We start from the raw sequence: 12,843 nt of genomic DNA on the forward strand, positions 1-12,843 counted from the left end.
AAAATTGAGTTATGACACACAAAAAGTTATTATAACCTCCAAACTACAACACAAAAATGTGCATTCTTTTCTTCCCATATGTTACTCCAAGTTTTCTTAAAACATCAAAATAATTTGCTGAAAAATAAAAACCAAAAAGGAGCTGGATTGAGAAAATTTGTGTAAATTAAGGAATCAGAATTCCTTGATAGAGATGCTAATGTTTGTGCGTGTTTTATAGCTTGCAAGGGAACGTTTTGATATGAGAATCTACAGAAGAGTTTTCAGTGCTAATGAATTAGTGTCATAATGTTGAATCAGTTTTTCTTTTTTTGCAAGGAGAAAAGGAAGATTAGGAGTTTTGCTAAATATTTGGAGTTTGTGATTATGTGATCTTCTGCAATCCTTTTGTTTTTCTGCGATCTTCAAGCTTCATGTTTCCATTTATATCATTGACATGGAGGAAGCTTCAAATAAAATCTGTCTTCTTTTTTCCTCAATTCTTTGTGACGGCCATTGGAGAAAAGGGCATGAGTAATCATTGCTTCAATAATAGTTTGAACAGTTCAGCTGTATTTATTGCTGCAATAATTTCAAACACCATGTAGGTCTTCCACTAAAAGTCTAAAAGGGGAGTAGCCGGGACCAGAAAGCCACCTGGTTCTTACATCATGTGCTTTGAGTAACAAGCCTTCAAGAATCACACAAAGCATGACATAATTATTGTCCTAAAAATTAAAAAACAAATTATCATTTTTAGTAATTTATACAAGCTATTTATATAGTGATTTTCATAGCTCAATTATTATACAAAAATATTTGTAATTATACAAAAAATGGTAATGATTACCAAGTCAATTATTTTTGTTAAAGTGATAACATTTTTTTTTTATTGACCTGATCTAGTTTGAACTGATGAATAAAAACCTTCTTAGTATAAATTATAGTTGTAATTACTTTGTGAAGGTTTACGGTCAATTATAGTTATAATTATTTTAATAATGCCTCATAATTATAAATTTAGCAGTATAGCAGAGTCCAATATAGATGGGCCTTGGTCCATCCCAGTAAATTTACTTTTACTAATAGAAAGTAAACCCAAACTTTAATACAACCGCCCCCATTTTCTAAAGGCCCAACTCAGTTTGGGCTATTCTATATGCTTACACTATGAAACTAAGTGTCTGGGCGACGGTTTGGTTTCGTCTCCATAGCACAGAGTTTTATGCCGCCGAAGGCTTTGGCGACAGAGAAAGCAATCTAGTCGCCAATATTTCTGTTGGTCCTCTTTTGCTTTTATCTTCTCAACTTGTGCAGTTTAAAAATATAATAATTATTATTTTTTAAAATATTTTTATTTAAAAATATATTAAAATAATATATTTTAATTTTTTAAAAATTATTTTTAATATCGACATTTTAAAATGATCTAAAAATATTAAAAAAATTAATTTAAAGTAAAAAAAACTAAAAACTTTATTTATTTTAAAAATACTTTTAAAATACAAAAATAAATAATAACGCTAGTTTAATTTTTAGCTAAGATTGTTAGCAATGGATATTTGATAAGATTTGAGGCAACTGGTAAAGATAAACATGGATTGGAATTCAAAGAACAATGTTAATTTCAAGGTTGAGTGGAAATGAAATTCTCAAAAACAAAATTGTAACTATATATCTTTAGATTGTTTTATGGTGACTGTATTAATATCATAAAATGCATCGTACGTTGGTCAACTTTGTAGTAAAACTTCATGTTAATTAAGCTATATGAATTTTAAGCTATACAAATATTTAATTATTGTTCATTAAAGTTGATGATGTAGGCAGATTAGAAGAGTATGAAAGTTATAAACAGTTAGATGGAGATCTATAACCAATGAATCATACAGAAAACCTAATAAATTTATTTATAGGCTAATAAGGCAAAGCTAATAATAATAAAAAAGGCATGTTCGTGCTAAACCAATAGTTAATTTGCTTTGTTAGCAATTGTTTCTTTTTTTTAGCTAATTATGCCGTCATTAAGCAGCCAGAGTTTAGAACGAAACTCATATTTGAATTACCAAGTGATTGTGATGTGCCAACTGCTAAAGCAAACACCATCATGCATAATCTAATGTTATGTTGATAGTGCTGCTCCCATATACGATGATCTTTCATTCTTGATTATTTTAGTAAATAAACTATAACGCTAATGGGGCAAGTAATCCTCAGATTGAGAATCCACTAGAGATCAATTAAAAATATTGAATTAACCTCAAAAGTGCCATTATCAACAACCTTTTCGCTCAACTTCTGGTGTGATTTTCAAGGAGCCATAGTTTTTTATATTTTCCTTCTGTCGAAAATGGGGGTGGTTGATGTTTGTGCCTCGGCAGCTGCTTTTGTGTGTGGAGAGTTGAGAGTTGAGAGAAAGGCGAAGTCTATATTGCAATCTTTCTCACCTACCACTTTCTTTTGTATGGAACTTGAAATTCTAATTTTGCCTTTTGGATTATTGAATTAGAAATTGTGCAAGATATACAACCATAGACTTTAATCCTGACAGTGCTGCAGAAAAACTTGGATTCCAAAATGAGCTCGAGGAGAAAATGTTGGTCTCGAAACCGAGTCCATCAACAGCTGGTCGGAGGAGGAGAAATAAAATTGAGAAGAAAACGAAGCAAGGCCAAGTAGGAGAAGGGAAAAATCGAGGAGAAAAACAAGTTGAGCTCTAAATTGATCTCATGCTCTGAACAGTTCTTCATGGCACACCAAATGATTTTAGGCATGTTTGCTCTGCCGCAACCATCCACATGAATTTCCCATTTTATAAGTAATTTAATTACATGTTTCACAAGTTAACAGCGGGATACCAACATTAATTATTCTTTTTATAGGTTAGTTGCTATGTCATTCATGATAAAGATAATTATTTTTCGTATTAATGATCTTAAGAGTAAGATAAACAATATACCTACCCTTTACAATGCAAATTCATGTGATTTAGCATGTATAAATATTCAAGATCACCCTCCTGCATTTCTTTCTTCTTCTTCTTCTTTTTCTTCTTCTGTATATTGCATTTCTCTCCATATTTTTATAGCATAAACACCACAGGATTTTTTTAAAAAACAAAGAATTGTTTTACAAGAGTAGGAGTATGAGAACCATTGATCCAGCTCAATTTAAAAAAAGAAAAAAACTCATCAAAGACCATTAAACAATCATGAAAATGCCCAAAATTATTTGAAGTTTTTCCAGTGTGACTAGGTAACCACATGATGTCGTTGTAGTAAGATCCAAAGTGCCAGCCGATGCCTGATAGCCCAACAGGTAGATAAATGTCTGGAGAAGCGTGGTTCTAACTTTTCCCTTGCCTCTTTCCAAGCTCAATTACCGAAGCTCTTCTTACGACAAGGCCATCTCTCACTTTTGAATCTCTCGACAAAGGCTAAAACAAAAGGTAAGTCCTTTCTTTTTCCCTGTCACGAATACTGAAACTAAGGGGCCCAGACCCCAAAGAAGGAAATAAAACTAAAGAGAAAAACAAGGAGAGGGCAAGAAAAATCATAGGGAGTAGAGATTGGAAGCTTTTCGTAAAGGAACTTTATGGTTTAGTTGCTATGTCATTCATGATAAAGATTATTATTTTTTGTATTGCTGATCTTAAGAGTAAGATAAGCAATATACCTACCCTTTGCAAATTCATGTGATTTAGCATGTATAAATATTCAAGATCACTCTCCTGCATTTCTTTCTTCTTCTTCTTCCTTCTGTATATTGCATTTCTCTCCATATTCTTATAGCATAAACACCATAGGATTTTTTTTTAATAAAAAAAGAATTGTTTTACAGGAGTAGGAGTATGAGAACCATTGATCTAGCTCAATTTAAAAAACAAAACTCCTCAAAGACCATTAAACAATCATGAAAATGCCCAAAATTATTTGAAGTTTTTCCAGTGTGACTAGGTAACCACATGATGTCGTTGTGGTAAGATCCAAAGTGCCAGCCGATGCTTGATAGCCCAACAGGTAGATATTTGTCTGCAGAAGCGTGGTTCTAACTTTTCCCTTGCCTCTTTCCAAGCTCAATTACCGAAGCTCTTCTTACGACAAGGCCATCTCTCACTTTTGAATCTCTCGACAAAGGCTAAAACAAAAGGTAAGTCCTTTCTTTTTCCCTGTCACGAATACTGAAACTAAGGGGCCCAGACCCCAAAGAAGGAAATAAAACTAAAGAGAAAAACAAGGAGAGGGCAAGAAAAATCATAGGGAGTAGAGATTGGAAGCTTTTCGTAAAGGAACTTTATGGTGGAATAATTCTTGCTTGATTGGCGCTTTACATTTTGTCTTTTGATTACTAGATAATCATCTCCTTGCGTAACTATTATTTTTTATTATATAGTTTTCAATTATATTGAAAGTTTTGTCCTGATAAAAAAAAAGAATCTTTTTATGGGGGGGATTTTGTCCTTTGTAGAGATGGAATATACAAGGAATATAGAAATATATTAGTTTGAAAATGGGGAATGTTGGCTGGCAGTTGTCAAGCTCATATTTTCAATGGTGGTGGATTGTAATAATTTTCTCAAAACAATTGTTATAAATACGAAGAGATTTTTTTTTTATCAGAGAAGTTTTAAAATATGATATATATTATTTTTTAATATATTTTTTAAATTTATGAGAGCTTAATTAATTAAAATATAATTTTATATCAAAAAAATTATATCACAATTGAAAAATTATCTTTTAAAATATAATTTATATTATTAACTCAAAATTTGTTTTCACTGCTGAATAAAACAAAACTTATACAAATCTCTCTCTCTCTCTCTCTCACCCTGGGAGCAATTTTTTTGTTGAAGAAAACTTTGATTTTTCTGTCGTGGGCTGTCAGGCATGGCTCCTATCCTAGAGAGGCAGCTAATCAAGCAGAGCCACTTGATCAAGTCAAGCTGAAATTGCTACTCAGAAGAGGTCAGCATAGAAATGCCAAATGCCTAGGATCCCCTCTCATTTCTATTCAATAACGTTTCTTTTCTACGCCTACCTCCTTGAAAAAGCAAAACTGCAAGTCTCTTTTTTCACTAGTTTTCTCCCCTTTCACTTGGTGTTTTCGACACTATTTTTGTAGTATTTCATCGAGCTATGTTAAAGTCAATGCAACATTATTTGAGCAATTGATAACACAAAACAAAAGTAATTAGTGTGATTTTAGATATAAAATGATAGTCTATATAGTTACCAAATCTTAATGATAGTGATTTTGTATGAGCATTTCATGTTTAATGAATCAATTAATACTTAAAAGAATTCAAACTTATTATTTATCACTTGTTACATTTGTTGGTGTGGAGTCCGAGGATCGTTTCTTTGTCTGTATGCATACCATTTTTCTCCTTGATCACACTACTAAAATGGGGCACCAATAATTTTATTATAAAAGGGAGATCATGTGATCAAAACGGCGGGTGGGGGGTGGTAAATTGTATTATGATAATTTATTTGTTAGGTTTAACATCTTAATATAATAATTTAAATTATTAAATAAAATTTTAAAATATAATTTATATTATCTGAATTTGAAACTTGTATAAATTTATATTATTTTATATTTAATTTTTATCAAAAAATAAAAATAATAAAATTTAAATTTATAAATACTTGATCATTAAAATTCTTATATTACATTAAAAAACACTATTAAATAAAGTCTTATAATATAATTTATATTTTTTTTTAATTTATTATACATGTAAAAATGATTAATAATTTATTATAATTTATACATTATATTTTATGTAAAATATGGGAGCTTAACATACAAATTTGCAATTTCAACATATATGTTAATTAATTACGTTGGTTCAAGGTATTTGATTGTTAAGTGATATTAGATATTTATTTAATTTTATGACTCCTTAATTAATTAAAAAAATAAGACTTCTTGCAACTTAATTATATGATTTATCCATCAAATGTAAGAACTCTTTCGACTTACAAAATTATAGAAAAAACAAATAAATTCAAGAAATTCTCTTAAAATCATTCTTTGCCTGAGGGCACACTTGGTAATTAAAAAGGGATCCTAAGCAGTGTGATTGGATTGAAAAATAATGAACAATTATTACTTTATTTCCAATCTTGTTCTGTTTTCTTGTGACCTTTCAGTGAGACAGACACATGTACACATGCATGCAAGAAATGACAAGGCCCTCCACATGATTTGACTTCCACACCATGTCATGTCCATGTGATACAAAAAAGAAAAATGGTCCCTAGTGTTTCTGTTTTCATGGAATCATCCAAAAGATTTGTTAATTTTTATCCTTGCTAGAGCTGATTTTGATGACCAGTTCTCAAAGGTCAGGTCTTTTCTTTTTCCAGGTCTAAATTTGGCTGTTCATGGGCATCATTTGCTTTGTACTATAGTTCTTTTTGTTCCAAAAATGTGAGGGTAAAATTTTAATGATGTTTGGGTTCTGCCTAGGTGGTTTCAAAAACCGCAAAATGATTGAAAATCGGAAACAAGAGTAATTAGCAGTGAAAGATATTGGTAAAATCCAAAACTCCATAATTAGTAAATTAAAACTAAGATTTTAAATTTCATCGATTGCAAATAAATATGAAATTAGATACAAGATATTTATTAGCTATTGATTTAAACTTGATTAATTTGTAATCAAAGTCAAGTTAATAGCTTTTTTTTTTAATTTAAAAGGTTATTGTATTGAATTAATTATTATTTTTCCATACAGCTTTAGTATGGTTTGAAAGTCTAGTCCAATTTCGACTAATTTTAGTATTTAAATTATTCTTATAACGAAAAATACATCGAAATTTAAGGAATATAATTAAATTTGAGAATACATTGGCGTTTGGACATATAATATTTCAGTTACACGAAATTAAACCAAAATCTTCATCAAAAAGTTGGTTATACATCCCTATAAAACATAAGAGTATCAATGCAGCATTTTCATATCAATTGATCTTCTGTGTATTTGGTTTTTATGTTCTTGGGTTTTTCTTAAAAACACCTTTCTTGTTTTTCCTTCTTTTTTTGTATTTAAATTTAATTGGTCTTTTCATTGAAGAAAGTTTTTAATTTGGTATATTGATTACTATTCTAAAACCCGATCCCATCCAACAAGTTCGTCTAAAAAATCGTTAATCCAAGCACTAAATCAAGTCAAGTTTCAACTTGAATTAGATATTTAATTGACTCGAGAAAACCAATTGATCTCCTGGTGATCGAGACTTGGTACAATTTTTTTTCAAAAACTCCAACGATTTTTTAAAGAATAATACAAAACAACAAATTAACAGAAAAACTAATAGGTTTAGTCAATTTGTGAGGTGAGCTATATTAAAGAAAGTGGAGAATATAAGGACAAAATGTACCATATCCTTTCATTCATAGCCAGCGGAAGTTCGGGAATGAAAAAGAGAAGGACATCACTAGTTGCCAATTTCTCTGGCACCATTTCGTATCAAAACTCTCCTCTCCCCTCCTTCTCTCATAAACATGTGAATCTCTTCTGTTTTCCATCTCAATAATCAAAAGAAAAGGACTTAAAAGCTCATCTATAAAAAAATTGCTATACAATAATGGATGATTGCTGTGAAGTTGAAGCCTCTTTTAGCAGTACCAAGAAAAGATCTTTGCCCCTTCTCACGTGGATGATGAATCCATAATGTGTCATCTCTTTGCGTAAATATAAAGTGAAAGTAAAGAGAGAAACAATAGAGAGACTACTTCTTCTTCATCCAACTCATCTTCCACAAATTTCTCACTTTTTTTTTCCTTGTTCTTTTCCTTCTAGATTTCAAGATTTGCATCTTCTCAGCCATTGTAAAACAGACAGGAAGATCACCAAAATCCACTAAAACCACTGCTTCTTTGAACATCTCTTGAATCTATAGCATATGCGGTTTCCTCTTTTGTTTAATAATTTTCAAGAGATATAAAGGAGCTCTCTTTTTGTGGTCTTTGATAAAGCTTCTAAAAAGCTAAAGATTCAAAGCCCCATCACTTCTTTAACCCGTCTCCATTTCCCAATCAAAATCTCTCAACTTTCTTTCACACACATAAATCTTTCCACACTCATTACCTGCTTAACACCATCATTAACAGCTAGAGCCAAGAAAAAAGTTAAGCCCACTTCTTGATTTCACTAAAGATGCAAACTTTACTCACAATATTCCTCTTTACTTGTTTATTCACTCCCTCTCTTTCAAGCTTCCTATCTGAGCCGGTCTCTGGCCAAAACCAGCCTCTAAAACCAGGAGACTATTCAAACCCCAACACAGTCCCTGCATTTCCAGTCCAAACTGAGTCTCAAATTTGCCAGTTAGACCTTTCAGCTGAGCTTTTTGGTGGTGTAAATGATGCGTGTGGTAGAGACCTTGACCGTAGCCGGTGCTGTCCAGTTCTTGCGGCTTGGCTCTTTGCAGCTCATGCAAGGTCAGCCCTCCAAGTCCAAGCTCCAGCCCCAACATCAGCACCTGATTTGCCGATGATGCCTGATGATTCACAAAAATGTGTGAATTCATTACAAAGTGCACTTCTGAGTAAAAATGTGAAGTTGGCGCAGCCTAATGCTAGTTGTGATGCTATATTGTGTTTTTGTGGGATTAGGCTTCATCAGATCAGTTCACTTAGTTGTCCTGCTGCTTTTAATGTGAGTTCCGCGTTTCATAATGCAACTCCTACTGCTGCTGTAAAGAATTTGGAGAAGAATTGTAAGAATTCCACTTATTCAGGGTGTACAAAGTGCCTTGGTGCCCTCCAAAAGGTCAGTTTTTTAAGGAATTTTGTATTTATTGCTCCTTGTGATTGTTTCTTAAATGAAGAGAGGGATTTCTTCATTTATTAAGGACTTCTTTTTTACATCACTTCATTTATCAATGCTGGGCTTTTTGTGCCACAAGTGGTTTCTCCCACCAACAATCAATGCTGGGCTTTTTGCGGGGTTTCTTTTTTTTAATTAATTCTACCTTTTTCTTCTTTTTTTGGGTTTCTTGTTGATTGTTAATTCATCCAACAATTTAGGATTTTTTTTGCCTGGATTTGTTTGACTTTGCAAATGAGGGGTTTATCTACAACACTTTGAAGGGCTGATACAGCTAATTTGTTGTAGATACACCACTCGTTTCTTTATTCTGTGTAAAAAAAAAAAACCTATTTAATGCAAGAATTTATGTGGGAAATTGTTTGATGTTGTATGAGTAACAATTTATTTTGTTCATGTGCAAATTATTGGCAAAAGGACTAATAAGACTTTGAGGGAATTTCAAAGGGCTAGTTTTCGTTTCTTGTGATGGTTCGATGAACTTTATATACTCTACAGCAAAATAGGAGATCATGCTGCTTGCAATAGTTAGGCTTTTAGGTAAGTATTGACTAATGCACATTGCCTGGTGAAAATAGCATCCAAAAATAGCAGAAATAGAAGCATGAAAGTGAAGTGGGGCAGTGTAGGTTTTTTCCAGGGTCTTCCTTTTGATGTTCTGTGAAACTCAGAATAGCTTTACATGGTAGACCTTTGATTTTCACATTACTTTTCAAATTGTTTTTTATATAGAAATATGTTAAAATTATATTTTTTATTTTTTAAAATTTATTTTTAATATAATAAAAATATTTTTTTTTTTCAAAACTCGAAATCAAACATGCCCTCGGAATATAATGTAGCATTCGAAATCAAACATGCCCTCGGAATATAACCTACCGAATTCCATGTGCCCTCTTTACCTAACCATTTTACATTGCAAACAATTGGGTTCTTCACTGGGATTCCTTTGCACATCCATCACCTTTCCTCCTTGGTATTCCATCTTGAACACTGTTTTCTTATAACTAAAAACAACCTTGAATGTGATTGTTATTACAGTTGAAGGCCAAGAATGAAACACAAGACAAGAGCACAAGGGATGAGAGGGCAAGCAAAATGTTCGAAAGGGATTGCCAACTAATGGGTCTAACATGGCTACTTGCAAGAAACAAAACTGAATACATCCCAACAGTTTCTGCTGTTTTAAGAGCCATAATGTATAGCACACACCCACCAGTCCATAAATCTAAGTGTAGCCCTGATCAAGAAAACATGCCATTGGCTGTTGATTCGCTACAGTTCGGGAAGGCCCAGTCATCATCTTCTTCAAGACTAACTTCATCGTCATCATTATGGTCTGGTCTTCGTTTCCTTGTTTTGCCACTCATGATTTTAGTTTCTTTGTTTGGATAGTGGCTGGTTGGCCTTTGCTAGTGTACTTTCTTTGTTTGGATAGTGGCTGGTTGGCCTGGTTGGCCTTTGCTAGTGTACTTTTTGCCTTGTCCCTGTAATTTTTTTCATGGTACATTTTGTTTTAAGGCGATCACGTGAAGCTAGTAGTCAAACTAGGAGGCCAACTAGGGTTTATTTATTTTTGTCTTATTTTCACTCTGTAAATTTCAGCTCTTGGCCGAGGAGGAACTCTTTACTATTCAGAGATTGCTGTCACTTTGGTAGAAAACAATATATAATTTTTTCTTGTGCCTTTTATTTTCTTTGCCAAATCCGATCCACATCAAGCTCGTATAAGATTAAGTTTAAGATTTTTTTAATTAATATTAGTGTTTGGATTAATTTATATATATTTTTGATTAATTTTATAAATTTTAAAATTAATAATCATATAATATAAGCTTCATATGGTTATCATATTAGTAAATATAGAACTGAAATTTCAAACCACATAGAAAAACTTAAAACCATATAAAAGGTAAAATTTTTGGTATCAATCTGATTGCCACCTGCTAGATAGTTTAAAAAAAAAAATTGAGTTGCAAGATTTCATGAATTTTAATGCTTCATGTAAGAAAAATTAGATATGGTTGGTGTAAGTAAATCCATAGCAAGTTAAAAGGTAGACAAACGGACTAGATTTCAAAAATTTAATGTTGTTTAGCACAAGACAAAAGGTATATCTAGGGACTATTAACAAGAAAAATTAAATATTGAAGTTTGATTAATTAATCATAATCAAAGGAATCGGCTTCGATGACAGCAATTAACAACAATGTGATCGAGGAACCAGTTCCCCAGAACTAAGTATGTTGGTCGTTTATTATTGTCAATTACAAGCAAGAGTAGGAGATAATTTTAAATTAAGATGGTTTGTTTTTGTGTTTAAAAATTATTTTTATTTTTTTTATCTTAAATAATTGATATGTTTTAATGCATTGATATTAAAAATAAATTTTAACAAATAATAAATTTATTTTAATATATTTTTAAATAAAAATATTTTAAAAAATAAAATCCATCACCTTATCAAAATATTAAATTTAATCAAAAAGGTTTTGAATAGAAAGTTTGATAACTTTATGTTTTTTCGATGGATTCGAGACATGGATTCACATGTTTTCGTGTGGTTGAGTGCCTGTCCTTTTGTGCTAGTCTTTCTATCCATGGAAGGTGCTTTCATGGTATCAACAATTTTTTTTAGCATGGGATTTTGTGAGTATTGCATGAAGAGAAAATTATTGGAAATTTGGTGGCAGAAGGACAATCTTTTCTCACTTGTTTGATGGGAGAGCTTGAGCTCTTTCTATTTGTTGGGTCACCATTGCTAAAAGCTTCAAATTCAGCCCAAGGATTAAGCTGACACAGACGCTTAGTGGATTAATAATGTTAGATTTTTTTCATTACAACATGAATCTCCTTCATATAAATTCGTCGTCTTTTCCTCCTAATTATAGACAATAAGCGACAATTAACCCCGGCAAAAATACAAGCTAGAGGAAACAGAACAAGCTAATTTCCCAATGCATTTTGCTCCGGTCCCTGTGAATGAACAAAATGAGATTTATTTAAATAAATGTATACAGGGATGCCAGAATTATCAATGTTTTTAAACCTGTAATTCAATAACCGAGATCTAGACAAAAGCTTTTAAAGTTTCATATCAAACTATGCGAACCATGTGGAAGTTGAGATTGTCGAGCTCAATCGACCCTGCTGATCAATCCTTGATCTAATCAATTTTGTTAAAACTCAAGTAATATTTGGTTTGATTATTTTTTTAAATAATATTTTTTTATTTAAAAAAAATCTTAAAATAACATTGTTTTAGATTAAGCCTCCTAACCCGTAATTTTAGCCTTGTAAATGTCGTGGCCCATAGAACTCTGGAAATTATTGTAAAGACACTGATAGTTCAATCATAAAGGAAACAAACCTTGTAACCTTTTAGTGCAGGACACAAATACTGAGATAACCATTGGTTACCCAGGAAAGATGTTATCATTATCATCCAGCCCTGTCTCCATACTTGGCTGTGAAATAGAATGCCGGGGCGAATAAGAAGCTAGAGAGAATGAAAACGGTAAAGAAGCAAAAATATCCGCCTACTTCAGCCAAAATGGAACATTGAAAACCGCAGCCTATGGAAATATTGCAGTGCTAACTGTGCATACTGATCTGAATAAATTCAGGTTGCATGAAGGAGAGGTCACCGGTCATTCCACCCTGCACATCAGCATCTGCAACTCCAAATGCACCGGTAACAGCACAATTACCGATGAAAGTTCCGAGGCCTCTGGTGTAGCTAAATCCAACTCTGGAAGCAGCTGAAACAAAAAAAAGGACAAAAACCAATTATTTGTGGACATAGAATTGAAGAAATATGTCAATGAGATGCAAGGAAAATTTAACACCAGAAGACTCACAACTAAAACTTAAAGAGTAATGAAGAAAAGGATATATCAAAACACGTTCCGCATTCGAGTATTGATCTTTGATTCAACGTGAAGAGTTCCCGGTGCAAATGACTAATATACAAGAGTAAGGACCCTTCTGGTGTGGTATCGCTGCGTAAGGAAACAAAA

The 12,843-nt window shown here is 32.2% G+C and overlaps 1 protein-coding gene and 1 long non-coding RNA gene across 3 annotated transcripts; one reads left to right on the forward strand and one right to left on the reverse strand.

The window, feature by feature from the left end:
* The first annotated feature begins 7,489 nt into the window (after nt 1-7,489).
* Nucleotides 7,490-10,440, forward strand: LOC105141818 (uncharacterized GPI-anchored protein At4g28100-like). Of its 2 annotated transcripts, none has more exons than XM_011049183.1 (3): nt 7,490-8,767; nt 9,866-10,245; nt 10,297-10,440. In XM_011049183.1, the coding sequence occupies exons 1-2, from the start codon at nt 8,153-8,155 to the stop codon at nt 10,217-10,219; spliced, it is 969 nt and encodes a 322-aa protein (XP_011047485.1). In that variant the 5' UTR covers nt 7,490-8,152; the 3' UTR covers nt 10,220-10,245; nt 10,297-10,440. The 2 variants fall into 2 exon arrangements, with proteins under 2 accessions (XP_011047485.1, XP_011047484.1); XM_011049182.1 differs by having other exon boundaries at nt 9,866-10,239; nt 10,293-10,440.
* A 1,216-nt stretch (nt 10,441-11,656) lies between these two features.
* Nucleotides 11,657-12,837, reverse strand: LOC105141819 (uncharacterized). Its single transcript, XR_845454.1, has 3 exons — nt 12,685-12,837; nt 12,195-12,585; nt 11,657-11,800 (listed from the first exon to the last, which is right to left on the reverse strand). It is a non-coding gene; the product is annotated as an uncharacterized LOC105141819 (long non-coding RNA).
* Nucleotides 12,838-12,843: the final 6 nt, after the last annotated feature.

The sequence above is a fragment of the Populus euphratica genome, unplaced genomic scaffold (genome assembly GCF_000495115.2).
Source record: "Populus euphratica unplaced genomic scaffold, PopEup_1.0 scaffold132.1, whole genome shotgun sequence".
Taxonomy (NCBI): Eukaryota; Viridiplantae; Streptophyta; class Magnoliopsida; order Malpighiales; family Salicaceae; genus Populus; species Populus euphratica.